The sequence below is a fragment of the Hibiscus syriacus genome, unplaced genomic scaffold, assembly GCF_006381635.1.
Source record: "Hibiscus syriacus cultivar Baekdansim isolate YM2019G1 unplaced genomic scaffold, ASM638163v2 tig00113302_pilon, whole genome shotgun sequence".
NCBI classification, from domain to species: domain Eukaryota; kingdom Viridiplantae; phylum Streptophyta; class Magnoliopsida; order Malvales; family Malvaceae; genus Hibiscus; species Hibiscus syriacus.
In genome coordinates, this window is record NW_024063454.1 from 45,594 (window position 1) to 67,138 (window position 21,545).

General features: G+C 33.7%; 1 protein-coding gene across 1 annotated transcript; it reads right to left on the minus strand.

Moving 5' to 3' along the window:
* Positions 1-13,181: 13,181 nt before the first annotated feature.
* On the minus strand, positions 13,182-13,712 carry LOC120186165. The gene has a single exon (XM_039190178.1). The coding sequence runs from the start codon at positions 13,710-13,712 to the stop codon at positions 13,182-13,184; it is 531 nt and encodes a 176-aa protein (XP_039046109.1).
* Between the last annotated feature and the right edge of the window lie 7,833 nt (positions 13,713-21,545).

Here is a 21,545-nt window from a genome sequence, read left to right on the forward strand (position 1 = left end):
TGTTCTGAAATAAAGGCAGAATTTCTTTTGCCATTGTTGCATGCAACCTTAAACAATTAGACTGCAACATGACAATGATCAAAGAATCCTATCAGTGTAATAGAAAGAAAGATGGTTGGCATCATCGCTATCTTCAAGGTCGATGCAATTAGCCTGTTCCTAAAGTCAATTTCTTTTATCTCTTCCCTGGAACTTATCTAACCTCCCAAATTTGGCTTCTCTCTAACTCAAGACGGAATCTGTACCTAGGACCTTTCTTACAAAAAATGATAAAATGTTCCACAATCATTAAAATATAACCTCTTAGCAATCTCTCCTTAAACTCCTCATATCTAAAGGCATCAAACAGTACTTTCGACTGCATTGTTTCAAGCAGATTTTCATCTGTCACAAAGGAAGCCTAGGTAAAAGTATTTGGGAACATGACAACATAAATACAACCTCAAACAGAGAAGTGCATCATCCTCTATGTTCTGGTACGCACAAAATTAGAGAGCATCTAAATCCATGCAATCCTATAGACAAATAACTTAAAATAAATAGTTCATGAACATACTTATCAATTGGACCAGAATAGTCTGGAAGTTTGAAAACCTTTGCCAATTCGAACACTAGTTCTATAAGACTCTCAGCATCTCTCAACATTAATTCTATTGGACTGACTTCCCATTTAGATGATACATCTCTCTCTCTACCATTCCACCGGTGATACTAGAAGGCCTTCTTGCAATTATCTCCTTGAGCATTATCTGCTTCTTTTTCATACACAAAATACAATACCACTCAACAGGTATTTTCTTTACCTTGGGCTTGCAGCAACGCATACGAAATGCCTCTTCACAACTGTCACAGATTAGCATCTTTTGTGCTGTTTCTGAACGGCCAAAATGCATAACCTAGAATACCCTACTACCAGTACTAGTTCCAATTTCATTAGCACAAGCCCTAGATATCCCAAATTCCTCAACATTCTTCTTCTTCTGAAGCAGGGAGCCACTTACCTTTCTCAAATAGATCTACCCTCACAACTTTGGCAGCTATTATTACTAGAGGAAGTGCACTCAGCATTTTTTCCACTCACCTTTCGTAGAAGCTAGTAAAAGATCCAAATTGACTTGACGATGTACCTCTATCATTCATACTTTAAACTGTGCGGTTCTCTATTGCATACAAGAGGCTTCGCAGTATCTCCACAGCTACATTTCTATGTTCAACGTGAGAAAACTCCATTCGCTCCATGTTGCCACTGAAAGAGCATCCGAACTGACAAAGAAAACAATCTCACTTCTTGGAATTCACTGGGGCCTCTGCACAACAGTTGGCAACAGAAAACTACCATTGCCACTGCTGCCTTGCCGTTTCTTCCTCCTACTGGAAACAAAAGCAGGGACAGGGATTTGGACAGAAACTCACAGATAACCGCTGAGAACCAGATCTTGGTAAAGGAGGGCATGAGCACTCAGCCACTTTGCATCCTCAGAAGAGAAGTGTCATCACATCTAGAAGACATCTGCCAAATTTTGATACCAGGCATCCAATCAAAAAGAATCTTTGTCTTCCAAGGTTAGATACATAACTAGGCTGGCTTCATTGAAGTCTCCATCAACAATTTACTTTTATTTATTCACAACAACAATCTGGGTATTTTCTTAAGCACTCTCATTACTTCCACTAATCAAGAAACCCCTCTTTATTCCTTTCAACCTTCCTAGTCAATTCCAACGATATTTTTCGTCGTGGTCGTGGTCGTGGTCGTGGTCGTGGTCGTGGTAATACGTGTCTTCGACACGTCCGCGCGGATACTATCTTTTTAGAGAAAATTCTTAAGAAACAAAATTTTTTTAACTATTCTTTTGACCGTTGCGATTTTCTTTTTAACGTTGCGATTCTCTCAATCGCATTGCGATTCTATAAATCGCGCTGCGATTCTATAAATCGCGCTGCGATTCTATAAATCGCGCTGCGATTCTATAAATCGCGCTGCGATTCTATAAATCGCGCTGCGATTCTCTCAGTCGCATTGCGATTCTCTCAGTCGCATTGCGATTTTCTTCTAAATCACGTTGCGACTCTCTCAATCGCATTGCGATTCTATAAATCGCATTGCGATTCTATCAATCGCATTGTGATTTTCTTCTAAATCGCGTTGCGAACTTGGAAGCTCGCGTTGCAATTTTCTTTTGACCGTTGCGATTTTCTTTTTAACGTTGCGATTTTCTAAATCGCGTTGCGATTTTGATATCGCGTTGCGATTTTATTGGTCATTTTGGCAAATTCAAAAAAAGTTGGTTAAAATCGTATATTATAAGGTATTTTTGGTCACTGAGGCGATTTTCTCAAAAATAAATAGTTCATGGAACATACTTATCAATTGGACCAGAATAGTCTGGAAGTTTGAAAACCTTTGCCAATTCGAACACTAGTTCTATAAGACTCAGCATCTCTCAACATTAATTCTATTGGACTGACTTCCCATTTAGATGATACATCTCTCTCTCTACCCATTCCACCGGTGATACTAGAAGGCCTTCTTGCAATTATCTCCTTGAGCATTATCTGCTTCTTTTTCATACACAAAATACAATACCACTCATCAACAGGTATTTTCTTTACCTTGGGCTTGCAGCAACGCATACGAAATGCCTCTTCACAACTGTCACAGATTAGCATCTTTTGTGCTGTTTCTGAACGGCCACAAATATTGCATAACCTAGAATACCTACTACCAGTACTAGTTCCAATTTCCTCATTAGCACAAGCCCTAGATATCCCAAATTCCTCAACATTCTTCTTCTTCTGAAGTACAGGGAGCCACTTACCTTTCTCAAATAGATCTACCCTCACAACTTTGGCAGCTATTATACTAGAGGAAGTGCACTCAGCATTTTCATCCACCTCACCTTTCGTAGAAGCTAGTAAAAGATCCACAATTGACTTTGACGATGTACATCTATCATTCATACTTTAAACTGTGCGGTTCTCTATTGCATACAAGAGGCTTCGCAGTATCTCCAACAGCTACATTTCTATGTTCAACGTGAGAAACTCCATTTCGCTCCAATTTGCCACTGAAAGAGCATCCGAACTGACAACAGAAAACAATCCTCACTTCTCTTGGAATTCCTGGGGCCTCTGCACAACAGTTGGCAACAGAAACACTACCATTGCCACTGCTGCCTTGCCGTTTCTTCTCCTCCTACTGGAAACAAAAGCAGGGACAGGGCTTTTGGACAGAAAACTCACAGAAACCGTGAGAACCAGATCTTGGTAAAGGAGGGCATGAGCACTCAGCCACTTTGCATCCACTCAGAAGAGAAGTGTCATCACATCTAGAAGACATCTGCCAAATTTTGATTACAAGGCATCCAATCACATAAAGAATCTTTGTCTCCCAAGGTTAGATACATAAACTAGGCTGGCTTCAATTGAAGTCTCCATCATGTCGTAACCGGTTTTCGTCCGGGCACGAAATATTATACTTGGCGGGAAAATTGATGTGAGTAAATGGTTTTGAAAATAATTTGGGAGTCGCCATCGGCTTTTTGGGTCAGGTAGGTCGAATACCTAAAATTTTTTTTTAAAGAGTTTTAAGAAACATCAATTAAAAAATGACTGATCTGCGTTTATAACCAAAAATTCGTTCTTTTAATAATAAAAAGGGATTCGTGGTCAGTTACGTTTAGGGAATGATTAGCACCCCTACAACGCCCAAAATTGGTACTTTTTAATTATAAATTGTCCTATTATTAAATTTAAATTTTAAAATATATTTAATTTATAATCCTATTATTTCAAAATTATATTTATTTATTTAAAAATATCGGAAAGGACTTCTAGGTGCCTTAAGACAGTTCTTTTCTTTGATATTAATAAATATTAATTAAATATATTTTTAATATTTAATTTTAAAATACCAGAATAGGACATCCAGTTGTATTAAGACTGTACTTTTCTTCGATATTGAAAAATAAATATTAAAATAATTTATTAAAATATATAAATTATTATTTATTATATATTTATGACTATATAATAATAATAAAAGTATTTAAATATAAACAAATAAAACAATAAAACAATTAGAACGATATATTTAAAAGCAGTAAAATAAATGAAATCATTTAAAATTAGTGACTAATATAGTAAAATTAAGATTAAAAACCTAATTCATAATTAATCAAAATTATAGGGATTAAACATACTATTTTTTTTATTTTATTAATTTAGTGACTAAAATAAAACTATATAAATTCGGATATTAGATTAAATAATTAAACATATTATTCAGATTAAAATATTAATTATTAAAATTATAGGACTAAATCTGTTATTTATCCTATATATATTATTTTAATATAAAGGACTAAACAAATAAAATGAAATTAAAGAACCGAATTAAAAGGATTATAAACTCGATTAGACTAAAATGTAAAAGTTACAAGTTATAATGGCTGCGGACGGGATTTAAAATTTAAATTTGCACAAATAGTCCTTCCCGAAACGTCGTTCGGGAAGGCCTATTAACGTTTGAAACGGCTGGCCAGCCGTCATTTATCTATTCTCCTCTCTCTCTCTTCTCTGAGAGAGCAATTCTCTCTCGCTTCTCTCTAAAACAGAGGAAGCCAGACGGTCGGCAGCCGTCCTCCGGTGTTCTTCCGCCGCCAGCCATCGCCGCCGGCCACCGAAGGCGGTGGCCGGAATTTTTTTTTTTTATACTAAAACATAGATCGGCCGTCCTAATGACGGTTCCGATGGCTTTTCTTTTAAACGGCTCCCGATCGGAGCAAATCTAAGAAATATACCTTCGGTTTTTCGAAGGTGGTGAGGTCCGGTGGTCGGGCTCCTCGGTAAGCTCTCTCTTTCTTTTTCTTTTCTTTCTTTTTTTTTCTTTTCTGTTTCTTTGCTGCGTTGTTGTTGACTGAGATCGTTGGTAGTTTTTTAGTATCTTGTTTCTGTTTCTCTCTCGGTCTCTTTCTTTTCTTTGCAGGTTGGGTGATGGCTTTAGCCATCACCGGGCTCGTCTCAAACCGGTCGAAAGGGGTTCTTCGTGGATCACCGGACTTCCAGTGGTGACTCACATTTGGGAAAGACTTGTGCGGCTGGAGTGGCGGCGAGACTGAAGCAGCGCCGCGTGGTTTCTGGAATCTACGGCGGCGCTGGGACGTGTCCTAGGGTATTGATACCCTAGGGTTTCCTCTGGCAAACTGTGGACCGTTGGATCAAACCAGATCCAACGGCTGAAACTGAGCGGCGGCAGCTGGATGATACAAACCTAAATTGGGTTTAGGGTTTACTGTGGGATTTTGGATCCGGGCCACTGTTTGTAATTGGGCCTCCATTTTGGGCTGTATATAAATAATATATATTAATAAATAATAATAATTATTATTATTAATAATAATAATTATAATAATAATAATAATATAAATAACATTAAAATGAAAAAAATGAATATCTTCACATCAACAATTTACTTTATATTTATCAACAACAACAATCTGGTATTTTAAGCACTCTCAAATTACTTCCACTAATCAAGAAACACCCATCTTTATTCCATTCAACCTTCCTAGTCAATTCCAACGTATTTTTCAGCAAACTTGTCACACCCTAATTTAGGTGCTAAATTATAATAATTTTAAGTATCGAATTAAAGTCGTAACAAGGGAGAAATTAGGGATCAAATCATAAATTTTTAAATGTTGTGGAGTGATTTTGGAACTTGTTGAAAATTCAGGGACTTGAACTCGACTTATCCTATTTTTAACGGGCATTGAAAAATAAAGCTCAATCGTCTTCTCCAGTTCAAAACGTAAATCCAAAACGGTGAGAAAACCCTCCCGTTGCCTTCTCCGATTCGGCGTTATCCGGAAGTTTCATCGAAAAACCAAAACTGCCACCTTGCCACCTTATTTTTCTTTGTTTTTGGTCATTTCAGTCGCCATTCTGACTCACGCCGGCCACCGTTGCACTCCCCAGACAATTTCGATCAGTACCCGACCCATCTCGTCGCCTAGTATTACGTCGTTGTTGTCATTCGTCGTGGGTAAACTATCGATCTCAATTATCCGATTGATTGTTGAGTTTTTGGTCGATTTATTTGGGTTGTTTTGAGTTGTTTGGTGTTTGTTTTCTCGTAGGAAGAATCGGCCGACCACCTCGACCTCTGTCTCCGCTGCATGCGCTGGCAGTAGTGGGGCTCATTCCCCCGCTCTGGTTTCTTCTTGAGATCGGTCTGGATCGACTTAACCCAACTCGAACCGAGTCAACCCGAATCGAGTCAACCCGAACCGAGTCAACCCGACCCGACCTGTTGACCGGTCTGACTCGTTGACCATTGACCGATTTGACCATTGACCATTGACCGATATGACCGTTGACTTTGACCAGTCAGACTGTTAACCGTTGACTTTGACTGAAAAGTCAAATTTTTCAAAAATTCATATTTTATGTTTTTTAATGTCCTAAGTCTGATTTTGAGGTCTGTTTTGCCAAATTTACACTCGATAAGCCGTTTTTCAGTGATTTACATTCGGATTCAATATGAATTCTCAATTAAGTTCAGTTCCTGACGTAAATTCAGTTGCTTTGTATCCGAGGAATTATTGGACGTTGAATTCAAGATCTAGAGTGGTCGAATGAGGATTAAATGTTCAATCGATAAAGCACGAAAATTGAGGTAATACATTACTACTTTATGCACGCTTTATGGAACATTTTGGAAAGTGGTAGATATAAGGATGAATATGATTGGCCTCATCTATATAGTAAATTATTTCTAAACTCGATCCGAATACGATAAAAAGATGGGAACCAAATATAACGCATATGGCTCGCTTAAGAAATTGGAAGAGCAATAGGAAATAATAATAATAATAAGTTCAGTGATTCTATAACAAATGAATTGATTTTAAGATCCGTAAATTTTGATAAATTTTCTTTAAAGGTTAAATACCAGGATTAATTGGATACAAAATTAGTAAAAATAGCCTGAGGTAAAATTACAAAAATGCCCTTATACTGTAAAAGACCAAGACTTCCCCTAGTGGTGAAAATAACCTCTAGTGATCAAATTAGCAAATTACTTTGAACTCTAAATAAACTAGAATACTTCCAAGCCTAAGTTATTCGAAGTAAAAAATTGAATAAAATGATGATAATACCCTTAAAGTGTAAAAGGAACTATGAATGGATATGATAAGGGAGACGATCTAAGAACTTATATTATGATCAAGTTGAATAGAATGAAAGTAATGTATGTAATCTAATTTGCGGAAACAACCAAATTACCATGGAAACTCCGAAGTGACCGGGATAGACTTAACTAATAAATGACCTAAGTAACCTCAAAGACCTAGAATTAATTGAATGACTTGGATAAGCTAGAAACACTAATGAACCTATATGTTGTACCGTCCATAAGGGTTTTGAATCACGAATCAAGCACGATGACATTTCCTGATATCATTGCAATGCAGAAGTGAAATAAAGACCATTGGAATATATGTTAGTCTCCCTAAGATCAATCAACGATGATTCTGAAGATGATCAATTCAACAAGAGTTGACTGTATTAAAGAGTGAATACCTTTGAAGTGAAACGATTTGACTGGTTGACAAGTATCAGTGCTAGGAATTATTCAGTTTGAGTTAACTCGATATCTTGATAGATTGACACAAATCATAAATACCTTGAATCTTCGTTTCTCCCTTATATCAAATCACTAAGAATTCTCCAAGAACCTAATGCCCTAAATGCCTCTAATTTTTGGGATAATGGAATCACATCTGTCATATCTGAAAACACAAGTAAATCTAATGCAAAGGATTCTGAATACCTTTCTGATTACATAGTGTCTCCGAAAAATATATGAATACTATATTTTATGGTTGTCCCTTGTTCCCATATGATTCTAATAAACCATGTTCTGAATAACTGATGATTCTGTCAGCTAATGAACTCTTTCGATAGTGATTCTAATTTTCGGCATTCTATTGGTATACTAAAGATCCATGTTTCCCTTCCCGATAAGATTATCAAGTACCTTTGAATAATATCTGGAACCTTTAGTATGTTCCCTGATCATACAGATGTTTTCTATGATTTTAAGAGTATGTATATGTTATCTGAAATATAGTCTGACATCTGATTTCTGCTTTGAACTTTGATATATTTTCTAATCTATGATTTCAATTATGATCTCTGCTTTGATTTCTGGTATCTCTATTTACTGACTAAAATTATTTTTATACGGGGTACTCTGGGAATCTGGTATGACGAAAGACACTGGCAGGTTCAGTCACTGTTAGTAATTCCTTGTATAGGTTCAGCACTGATTGGTAATTCCTTATGGACCTAAGACGATTCTTGGGTGGACTCCTGAGCCTAATGGGCCTAGCAGTAAGACCTTATGGATCCTAAGGCACTCCCTTAGGGATGACACAACTACTATGTGCTTTTAGGTAAGATCTTATGGATATGAGGGCACCCCCTCAGGTGGGAACTTACGCTTCGACTAGGGTAAGACCTTATGGACCCAAGGTGCTCTCTTAGGTTGGAACCTACGCCCTTTGGGCCTAGGGTAAGTCCTTATGGATACAGTTCTGGGGAACTGCATATTGGCGATCGGTTGAAGGTTTTACTATGGCTTTTGAAAAATACGTTTTAAATATGCTACTGTTTTAAAGTGATATGTACATTTTCACTAGTTTCATGGGAACACACTAGACATCCTATTATGATCTCATGAACCTAGTCCTCCAAACGTTTACTCTAAAATAGAAGCTTCATGTCTTTTATTACCTGAGATATCAGTGGGACCTCAGATCAACATAAGAATCTGTAGATGTCTGAATCATTAATGAAAATTATGTTTACCTATTATTTGCATGTCCTTTAGCATCTTTTGGTACTATTGTACTGAGCTTTCCAAAGCTCTCCCATTTACTTACTATTTCAAGTCAAAAGGATTAAATCAATGCAATGATTGATATCAGTAAAGGAGTTCCACCGGCGTTGTTTGTGGTTACATTGCATGTGATTAGAGGATATGTAGCTTGTATTTTGTTTTTATATTCGAGTCTAGAATCTATTTTATTTTTAAATATTGTTAAATTTTACTATCGTGTTTATAAATTGTTTTATGATTTTACATGTTTTAACAAGAAATTTAAATTTTCTAGGATTTTAACGGTGGGTCGCTCTGGTGGCTCTAATATGACACCTTAGATCGAATCGGATCAACCGTATCAGTCTGTGGATGTTACATTTAATGGTATCAGAGCTTAGGTTGAGTCAAGTTTTCTGGGTAGACCAGCCGGTCGAATATCATAGGATGTTTGGTCAGTACATTCCCCTAAACTACAATCGTACTTCTCTAAGTCAGAACTCCAAGGTCGAGTCCCTCTCTATAACGAGCTAACCTAAGTTCTATCCGTTAGGGCTCTATTTATGCATAAAGATATATCAGTAACGTTTGTCCAAATTATATAAAATGCCTCACGAGTAATGTGAGAGTTACTCATCCGAGAAATTCTGACCCTACTCTAGAAATGAAATTGGGATATATTATCGCTCTATTAACCTAACCTCGTAGCCAAGTCGAATTGATTCCATAAGCATAATTCCGTTCAGATTATTTTATTGGGAAATAAGATATAGTTTTTAGGAGAATGTACATTCAGCTGGTTAAGGATTAGTAAAAGATTAGTACTTCTGTAAAAGCTACTTGAAGATATTGAAGAATTGATGGAAGCTTCATTTCTGCATTTATGTGACTTGAGTGAATTTTGATGATGAAATTCTTTTAAGGATGGGAAAATTGTCACACCCCAATTTAAGGACTAAATTATAATAATTTTAAGTATTGAATTAAAGTCGTAACAAGGGAGAAATTTAGGATCAAATTGTAAATTTTTAAATATTGCGGTGTGATTTTGGAACTTATGGGAAATTTAGGGAATTGAACCTGAATTATCCCATTTTTAATGAGCATTGAAAAATAAACCCCTCGATCATCTTCTCCAGTTCGAAACGTAAATCCAAAACGGTGAGAAAACCCGCTCGTTTCTTTCTCTGATTCGGCATTATCCGACTATTGGTGGTTGTAACCGCCCCGTCCAATTGAATCGCCACCTTGCCCCGACCAAAAGCCCTCTTACTCCTCACTGATATCAGTCGTCGTTCATCGGGAATCACACATTGGAAGTTTCATCGAAAATCCAAAATCGTCGCCTTGTTTTTTTTTCTGTTTTTTGTCATTCCAACCACCATTCTACCTCACGCCAGACACCGTTACACTCCCCAGACAATTTTGATCAGATCCCGATCCATCTCATCACTAGTGTTACGCCATCGTCGTCTTCCGTTGTGGGTAAACTCTCGATCTTATTTATCCAGTTGATTATTGTGTTTTTGGTCGATTTATTAGGGTTTTTTGAGTTGTTTTGTGTTTGTTTGCTCTTAGGAAGAATCGGCCGACCACCCTGACCTTCTTCGTTGCCTCACGCACCGCGACACACTGGCAGTGTTCGTGGGGTTCGTTCCCCTGCTCTAGTTTCTTCTAGAACTGATCCATGTGGTCTGGACTGGTCTGAATCGACAAAACCCTACCTGACTTGTTGACCGAGTTGACCCATTGACCGTTGACTTTGAACGGTCAGACCGTTAACTTTGACCGGTCAAACCGTTGATCGTTGACTTTGACAGAAAAAGTTAAATTTTCCAAAAAGCCCTATTTTATGTTTTTTGACGTCCCAAGTCTGATTTTGAAGCCCGTTTTCCAAATTTGCACCCAATAAGCTATTTTTTAGTGATTTACCTTTATATTCAATATTGTTTCTTAATTAAGTTCAGTTTCTGACGTAAATTCAGTTGATTTGTATCCGAGGAATTATTGGACGTTGAATTCAAGTTCGAGAGTGATCGAATGAGGATTAAATGTTCAATCGGTGGAACATGAAAATCGAGGTAATACATTGAGAATATTGAAATTGGAGTGATCGAATAGGGATTAAATGTCGTTGAATGTTCGAACGATCGAGCTTCGTCGATATTTTGTTTGATTGACGGTGATTATGAAAACTAGTGGTGGTGAGAGGATTGAAATTAGAGGGGTTTTTTTGGATTTTAGGTTTTTTTAATCATTTCAAAAAAAAATTAGTTTACTTTAGATATAATTTTAAGGTTTTTTAAAAATAAAATTTTTAAATTTTATATGATTGACATGTTTCAGATAATAGTCAAACTTAATGACAGTTATGATCTAGACACCTAAAAGTGTAATGTTAGAAACATTAGATACTTTTTTTAACGAAAATTTCTTTAGGCACCTGAAGTTAACTTTTAGTATAAAATATATAAAAACTACTTTAAAATTAAGGTTGAGGATTCAAAATATCATTGTTAGGATTTTTGCAACTCTATCGATCAACCAAAAATGTGTCAAGAGAGGCTGAATTGGCCAAATTAAAATTTTGGGAATATTGAGAGAAAATATAGACAATTTGCACAACGATTTATAGTGGTTCATCATATCAACTAGCTCTACATCCACTATCTTAGCTCTACACTAAGGATTTCTAACAAATTCACTAATTTGTTATTTCTTTTTCCAGACTCAAAAGTAACCTTTTACAACTCCTTAGTTTTCAATGTCTAAACTAGAACCAAATCCATTTTACAAAAGGATAAAGAGAATATAAATAAGAAACATCTCAAATGAATGTGTTTACATAGTTAAGCTCACTAAAAACACTCTATTTACAAGAGATAAGGAAAAATAAGATTGAAGGATCTTTTCTCTTGATATGGATTGTTTGGATAGGTGTTGTAACCTTCTTTAAGTGTCTTCAATTTCTTTTTATATATTGGAATGAGTTTCTAGTCGCTTCTAGCCGATGGTGATGTTTTGGAGTCGTTGGGAATTTAAAATTTACAAAGTAAAATAGTACAAACCAGGAAGTATCGGTACTCAGGTGATGAGTATTGATACTGCACTAATAAAAACTAGTTGTTTTATGACTGTTTGTCTACGAGTATCGGTACTAGGGTTTACAATATTGATACTACTATATAGTTGTATCAATACTCATTTGAGTATCGGTACTAATTTTACATATTGGAATCTAAAAACACATAAACCAATAGGCAATATCGGTATTGCCATAAAAGTATCGACATTTCTCTTATCTTGGGTGATGATACTACAAGAACATTATCGATATTGTAAGAAGAGTATCAATACTTCTTTTGTAGAAAATCATTTTTGTGTTCAAATTCAAGTTTTATGAACTTTAAATTATTTTTGAAAACTTTAAATAAATTCAATCAAGTCCAAAAAATTCTACCCTTAAATTTGTTATATCAAAATAGGTTCAACAAATTATTTTAAAAATTTTCAATATTTCATCATTATTTTTTATTATTAATATAGAGTGATTATAAGTTGTAGTATTTGTTTTAAAGACTCTCAACTATTTGATAATAAATGCTTGCCCTGCAATTATTAAATCTCAGACTTGAAATTTTTAGACATAACAATCATTCATTTAAACACGAAATTGTTTGGTTTATGCGCATTAATTTTTTTATTAAATTGAAACTTTTAAATGAAGAATTATATCAATTAAAAATTTTTGGTCGCATGATATGCCCATGGTTCACAACGTGGAAGATCCATATTTAAAAAATATATATAAACTTATATTTATTATAAAATTATAATAATTGTAAAAATCTAAAGTATTCTAAATATTTAAATTCTTGAAATATTACTAAATTTATAAACATCTATAAAGAATTCTAAAAGCCAATTTAAAATTATAAAAATATTCAAAAGCTATAATAAGGTTATAAAGCTTTCTATAAAGTTTTTAAAAACTAAAAAAAAGTAAAAATGATAACAACAATTAAAAATAAAATATTCAAAACAACATAATACCGTTGCATAGAAAATCTAGGTTGAAAACCATGTAAAATAATATAAAAATTCTACTAATTTCTCTTAATTAAATTCACATAAAATTATTTGAAAAATAAAAAAAATAACACGATAAATAAAAAGAAAGAGAATAAGTTGCATTTGATACCAATCCGTCATAATTTAACCCTCAAATCTTAATAGCATATCAAACCGGTTCCATACTTAAAATTACTTTATCTCCACTCAATATTACCATGACCTAATCCGATAGCAATGCTTTCTTCATTTTTGTCATTGACTGACTTCCTTTAAACTCAATCTGATTCCTTGGTTTAGCTTTAAACCCGAAACACAATGTCGGAACCGGTGATCTGATTCTATTATCATCGCCGTCGTCGTCATCCATGCAATTGTGAATATGTGATCTTGGACACGAACACGAAAAATAGCTCCTTCGTCTATGAAGTATCTTTCGATTCATGAACGATGAAAAAGAAGAACTGGAACCATGTAACGGTGACCATGACAATGACGCCGATGGAGAAGACGCATGGTTTTTCCTCGGAGCAATCAGCTTACGAAAGATGGAGCCTAAAACGGTTGAAGGTTTCAAACTCTTCTTTGTCATTGGTTTCGACTTCATCGAAGAATGATACGAAGGAGGCGGAGCTAAGGGACGAAGCACGGTGTCGGACGAAGGGTGTTTAGGGGTTCCGGGGTGTGATTCCCAGTCGAACGGAATCGCAACCGAAGCTCCTCCGTAGTAGACCTTGGAAGAAGAATACGCCATGGATGTTTCCTTGGACATTAGCCTGTTGAAGACTTGCTGTCTTGCTTGATTTGGAGACCTTTGTGATGGGGCTGAATCTCATGGAACTTGCCACTGTCACTCAGCATATTGGTGATGATTAATTGATTGATACTCTAGTTTGTGTTGAGAGAGTGTGTTAGCTAACACTTTGTAGATCTCTAATTTCTCAAGATCCGAAGTTAAAGCCTCGTAAAGATCGGAATGGAATATTTCAAGGCCAAATAACATGTTTACTTGTCTAAGTTTGGTGGGTATATAATTAAGGCTCATGCAAATTTCTTACATTTTATATTATTCCTTTATTCTCGATGTTAAAAACAAACAAACTGCATCTGTGGTTCCAACTATAGTAGAGTGGTATTTCAACTAAACAGAATCTTAGTTAAATAAGTATTCTTGTTATTATAACATTTTAATACTAGTAGGTTTGATAACAATGAAGTGTGCAACAACTTCGATTTAGAAATTTCTAAATAATCAATTTCTTTGAAATTTCTGATATAATCCAAATATTACATCAAAAAAAGTTACAATAACAACAATATTCTACCTTAAAGTAATGATACTACATCATCAGTATCAATACATATTATGTATTGTTGTTAGTTAAGTAGTTTAAGGTTTATTATAATAGTTAGTTTCAATCATGATAGTTAACACAAGTTATATATTTGTGTATAATAGTCTTGTAGTATGTATAATTATAATAGTTATTTTCAATCATGATAGTTAACACAAGTTGTATATATATATATGTGTGTGTATAATAATCTTGTAGTATGTGATATACGGGAAAAACAAGATTCTTTCGTTTCCTTGTTCAAGCTTATTTATTATTATATGATATCAGAAGTCTTATGTTTCCACACTTTATCATGTCTGATTCATTGTATGATAGCTTTGATAATTGCAGCAATCCATATTATTTGCACCAGTCTGACAACTCTAATATGGTCCTGGTCACACTACAGTTGTCCAACAACAATTTTCATAGCTGGGAGAGGTTGATGATGCTTGCTCTTTCGGTCAAAAATAAATTGGGATTCGTTGATGGTTCTTTCAAGCTCCAGTCTAGATCCTTCGCTGCCAGAGATATTTAATGCCTAGACGAGAGCTAACAACCTGATTAATTCTTTGATAAGATTTAGTTTATCATTTTCAGCAATTAAATGGGTCACTTTTTTTATTAAAGAAAAGTTTAAATGATTTGGAACAAGGTCATATGACAGTCAGCATTTATTACACTCAATTGACAATTATTTAAGATGATTTTTTTTATTAAGCAGTTGTACAGTTGCTTGAGTTGTAGTTGTGGTGGTGTTAGGCGTATGCTCTGATATCATGCAAGTAAGGAGGCATATCGATCAGATGATGGCCAGAAGATGGAGGAGAAAAAGTGACCGACTATAGTGTTTGTAAGTTATGGGTTTTAGTTACAAAATAGAGGATAGAAAGATGAGTTTATTTATTAGGGGAAAATGATTACAATACTTGGATCATTTATAATGACTTCACTGTAACACCTTAATCTAGTCCGTCCCAAAGATCGAAGGATTAACGTGTCACACGAAACCACCGTTGCGGCTAACCTAATATAAAAAAAAATTGTAAAGCATCATACAAAAACCATTAATAGTGACATAAAATAAAAACACAATAATCAATTTACAAAATATGTGGAGCTCCCAATACATCCAAAATGTTAATACTGAGTTTAAAACAAAACAGAGTTATGACTGAATACAAAGGTCAACAAATAGTACATGCCCTCTAAATATGACTCAAGACATACTTTAAAGCCTCAGTTGATCTGAAATCACTGTCGATGATAATTCTCCATGAACGGTCTCCTAAGAACCTGCTCACACATACACACTTTGAATGTTGAGCTTAAGAGGTCAATCTCATACTAATAATTGTATTTGTACTACATGCATTCACTACATAAGCATCCTAGTTGTGTAACACCCTAAACAAGTATGACACACAGTTGACCGATCAGAATGCCACACGAAACCATTAGAGTGGCTAACCAAAAATTTTCTTTAATTTCTTACTTTAAAACGACTAATTTAAAATACTAGTCTTAAAATAATCAGCCACAATTTTATAAATATATTACAATATGAGCTCCCAAAATAAACAATTCAAAATATACAAACCAATGTTTAAAATAAAGTTATGACTCGAATATACAAAAAGGGGTCTACAAATATGCATGCCCACTAAAGAAATAATCTCGAGATGTACTTTGCACTAGTAGATCTTCGAAGCACAAAAGTTCCTCAACTAGTCCTCCTACTAACCTGCGTAAGGAAGCAAATTCTAAACACTGAGTTCACTAGCACAGTGCCACAGTAACAACTAAATCATACTAAAAGTGTTCATTAAATGCTCAAATTATCTAGTACAATACAATAGTAAGTATACTCATATACTACATTCTTTATTCTATGGTAGACATCATGATGTGACTGAGGTTCTGCATCTCGGAGCTCACACAACCCTCTAGTCTATCAAGGATGAGACCCAAAATCTCTACATCGGACAAAACACCCTCGACTAACCCATCCCTCACGAGTGTCTAGCCTCGGCCCTAGTTAGCCAGTTTAAAGTGCCTCACGTGCTACTTAAGGATATCCGGACTGAATTTACTTTTTCTAATACTAGTATTATTTGCTAAAGTGACTCGGGTGTCTGGGTCGTTTCCCGAGCATTCAATCAAAGCTAGTTTTAAGTCACTCTAATTTCGTTTCTAATGTAATTAGACATTATTCTTGTTCTTGCTTGTAGTCTTATTTGAGGGTAATTATAAAGTTTTTGGAAAACTTCATCCTTTTTTAAAGTCCCTTGAATTTCATGCCAAAAAATGTGCTTGGGTATTGATACCATGCCTATAGGTATCGATACTATCCCTCGAGTATCGATACTCCTCCTAGAGTATCGAAACTCTATTGCCATGTTTTATTAGAGGGAAAAAGAGTAGTATCAATATACCTATGGGGAGTATCGATACAAAAAATATACACTGGAAAAGTGATTTCGATACCAAGCTCCCTGGTCTTGATACCAGAACCTCAGTATCGATACTCCTTCTAGGGGTATCGACATTGTCTTCATAAACTATTTAAATCTAAGCCTATTATAAGAACAATATTGGTATTGTTCCTCCAGTATCGATACTCACCCTCGAAAATGCCCTATTTAGGCACGAATTGGACACTCAATCTCACCCATATTACTACCTTGAGGTTTACAATCGCTATTAATGTCTTATGTAGTTACAAAGGGGCATAAATAAGGTTTTAAACATGTTTAAAACTCTAAAACATAAAAATTACCATGGGTATGTTTAGCATGCTTCAACTTAACTCTTAAGCTAATGTTGCATTTCTAATGACCCCACAAAGGGTATAAAAAAAGTTATAAATGTGTTACCTTGAATTCTTGCTGCTAGAAACCCCCCAAGTCACCCAAGAAACAACTTCTCTTTTCTTTTTGCCCTTGAGCTCTCTCATACTTCTTTCACTAATCAAAGGTAAGAAAAAGGAATTACTAGCTTGACCAGGTGGTTAGATTAAAGTTAAGAACACTTCTTATAATTTAAATATACAAAAAATGAGCTAGAATCCATATATTCTCTTAAACCTTCCTAAAACCCATTTTTTGGAACTAAGTGTAAAACTTAAGAAATTAGGCTTAAATTAAAGTTCTTTGATTGAAGATTACCAATCTTACCTTATCTAAACTCAACTAGGTAAGAAATCTTTGAGATTCTCACTTGAAGGAAGAAAGAGAAAATAAGAAAGATAAGATGATGGTGTTTGGTGAGCTACTAAGGGGAGTGGTTCACGTAAACAAGCATAAAATAGGGGGTTTTCAGCTTTTAATTTGAACAATGGATAAATTACACTATTGGTCCCTCATATTTTTATTTCATAAAATACTCATAACATTTCTTTAAAACTCTTGGGCCCAACTCAAGCCCACTAATAAAACTTGGTCCAACTATTTTAATAGGTCTTTGGGCTCACTTATAGGTCTCGGGTTGACCCAAACTACTAACCCAAAACTCGGGGCGTTACAAGTTGCATAGGTTTGAACACATAAGGATGTTGTTATGCAAGGATGAGGTAAGTATCATGGTGTGGTTGAGGGTTCTGCATCTCGGATCGTATGGCCCTTTAACCTATTAAGATACCCTTGGGTATTTGGGGTGAGATTCAAAATTGTATCGAAAATGTACACCCGACGAATTTACTCCATCGAGTCCTGGGGCATATATACCCAATTGGCAATTAAAGTGCCTCGACACTAGCTGGGACATATTTGAATACTTCTAACAAGTAAGACAATCGTCAACTACTAAATTAACTTGGGTGTCCTGGTTATTTCCCGAGCGTCATATAAAGGCTAGTTTTATGTTATCCTAGTTGATATTGTTTTGAACCAGGGTATGGTACTATCCTGAGTATCAATACTTTTGAACAAGGGTATCAATATTATCCTAAGTATCAATACCAAAATTTGCTTCGATGTTTTGAAATTTTACTTAGTATCAATATCCCTATTTAGAGTATTGATATTCTACTCCTCAGTATCGATACTCCAATGAGTACCGATACTCCTAGCCCAAAATCCTCTTATTTTAGGTTATCTAATGAATAGTGGGCACAAAAATGGCTTCCTATTTCTCCCAAAAGCCCTATTGAGGTTCTTAAGTGTTATTTAAGTTTTATGTAAAATAGAATGGGTCATGATAGGCCAATAAACAAGCTGAAAAACACTAAATATTGTAATCTACCATGAGCATGCTTATATTGCTTCATAGCTCGTGCAAGCTAACAACACACACCTAGTGATCTACAAGTGGTAGAGATGAGTTATAAGTGTGTTACCTTGAATCCTAAGCTTCTGGAAGTGTCTAAAGCTCAATAAAGTGTTGTTTTTTCCTTTCCCTTGCTCTTGGAGCTTTCTTCCACTTCTCTCACTTTGCAAACACAAATTTCAAGTGATGACTAATAAAGCTCCCACCTTTGCTCAAGTTATTAATGAAGAAGGTGAAGATTTTGAGTAAAGAAGAAGAAGACAATAAATATTAAGAAAAATAGTGCCTGCTGCGTGACCTCACCAACATTTAAACAAAATCAATATTTCTAAGAGTTTATGGGATAATTGCTCTCATAGTCCTTCCTTTATTTAAATATTAAAAATGTTATTTTTAACTTCTATTGGGCCTAAACCAAACCCAACTTGGGACAAACTCTTTCACAATATAATGGATTTAATTTTAAGGCCTTCTCGGATTAGCCCAAAACTCCTAACCCAGGTTTTGGGACATTACATTTATAGTTGGGGGTTTATACAACCCAAACTAACATCAAACACTAATAAATTTTTAATTAACACTAACAATCTCATAACTAATTATACCTTAAGTATAAGTATCAATACTTCAAACATAAGTAGCTCATGTTTATTTTAAAATTTTTAAGGTACCAATACCTCAAGAACAATATCGTTATTAGCGTGTATAAATTATCTATTAAGGTCTAAGAATTAACCCTAACATGACTCTAAACATCTCATTTGACACCTAAATCAACCTTTAAGGCCACAACATTTGTACTACATCATTTGGTATAACATCTAAAAATACAGGCTAGTAGAATTAAATTTGCAATCGAGTAAATTTCTTTGAAAACAATTAAATAATAATTAGTAATCAGTTTCAACTAATTATTTTAATAATCAATTTCTTAAAAAAAATCAGCAAAAAACTGCAAGTTCTTTTTAATAAACATTCATGAAAAATATCAATTATTTTTTACATCATTATTATGACCTAATACACCATACCAACTAGTTAACAGTTTGAACTGTAAACTTTATGTTTAGTATCGCGTTGATTTAGTCACATTAATAATAATATATGTAGTACAAACTAAAAGAATGATGGGTAATTTTCTCATATAATGTTTTTACTCAATGTAATGTGTATAAATTAACTTTGTTTCTCATTAATAATCCAACATGATATCTATTTTTGGTAAATAAAATAAGTTCTTTGAGAGTGATTAGAATATAATATATTGTCTCAAATATTATTTCTTCATATAACATATTAGATTTTATGGAGCTTTGAATTAATTTTGTACTGTAAAAGATTGATATGTTTCAATACCATATTGATAACATAAGATAGCAATATTAGTCCTTTGGAGTCTTACATTAATTTTCTACCACAAAAGATTGTCTCGTTTTTTAAATAACAAAAATGTTTTATATGATGATGTGTATTATTACATTGTCTACAAGATATAAAATATTCGCATTCGCTTAAAAAATAAAATATATTCAATAATATATGCTTAATAATTCAAGTAAATATTCACAAATAACAAATATATATACACACATAATACTATTAACGTTTTTATCACAAAATCATGTAACTTTTATTCTTCATCAATATCATATTCACTCTAGCAGTGGCACGACATAAACACCAAGTAAACTAACACACTGTAATAAATGGTAACATAATTTAATTATAGAAAATAAAATTTTATTTATTAGTTACAGTAACCAACAAAAAAGAAACCCTTGAAGTAAAAATCATAAAATAGAAATTAATTTGGTGAAAACTTTAAATAAAATAAAAGACCACGCAATTTAAGAGACATTCAGTTATAGCCTTATATTTATATATATTAAACCATGTTATGTATTTAGCACCCGTTTTGCTACAAACATTTTTTTTAAACGCTAAAAATATTGTCGAATAATTCTTTTTGTGATATCTTTAAATAGTTTAGAATATTTATAAGATATTATTTGTTTATAATATTTTTTAGTCATTGATAAATATATATATTATAATGTGTATCAAAATAAATATATATATTATAAACTTAACTGTTTGAATTTAAAATTTTTGAATAAATAATATTTCTTTTAATCATTAAATTATCTAATAAACTTAATAACATTTTCTTTTAAAATGTTGCTTTATTAAAAAAAGTTATTTCAAAAACTGGAAAAGAAAAAAAACGAAAGATCAAACGAACTCACTAGAATAAATGTAGGTTAAACCGACACATAGTGATATTTGAAATTAAATTTCCAAGATTTCTAGGCATCTTCTTTATTACAAAATCCATGTTCACCGACACATACTGGTTTTAGGTAAAACGTCATAAATTCCCAAGATTTCTAGACATCTTCTTTACCACAAAATCAATGTTTTTCTGAAACTTTCACCTCCAGTGCTTCATATATATTAGATATAAAAAATAATAACAAAATTATAAGAAAAAATAATGATAAATAAATGAACGTAAATTAAAAAAGACAAAAATAAATATATTATATAAAAATTATATATAAAAAGACAGGAAAAATTACTAATTATTTATCCAAACTCAATTTCTTTAATACATTTCATAAATTAGGTCGGATATGAATTAAAAAAACGTGATCATGCTTCTAAAAATTGTATATTCTTATATACTTTAAATGATTTATTTATAATAATTAATTTATACTTTTAAATTTTTATAATTTTACATACTATAAATTCTTAATAATTTTTCTAAAATTCTCCTAAATTAGTTGATCGGTGATGAGAATTTGAAAGAAAAGATTGGGAGGTTTTGGAAGGGAAATGATGGGTTGGAAAGTGAGCCAGCCACACATGGTAATAATTATGGGGATGCATGCCCTTTCTCACATTAGTCCTCCAAAGCATATAAACACACTATAGAAAAGACGATTCCTTCATAATTTAATTTACATATTTATCTATTTATA

Bases quoted from the DNA above. Each gene is read 5' to 3' on its own strand.
- LOC120186165 (XM_039190178.1), bottom strand. From the start codon at position 13,712: ATGGCGTATTCTTCTTCCAAGGTCTACTACGGAGGAGCTTCGGTTGCG.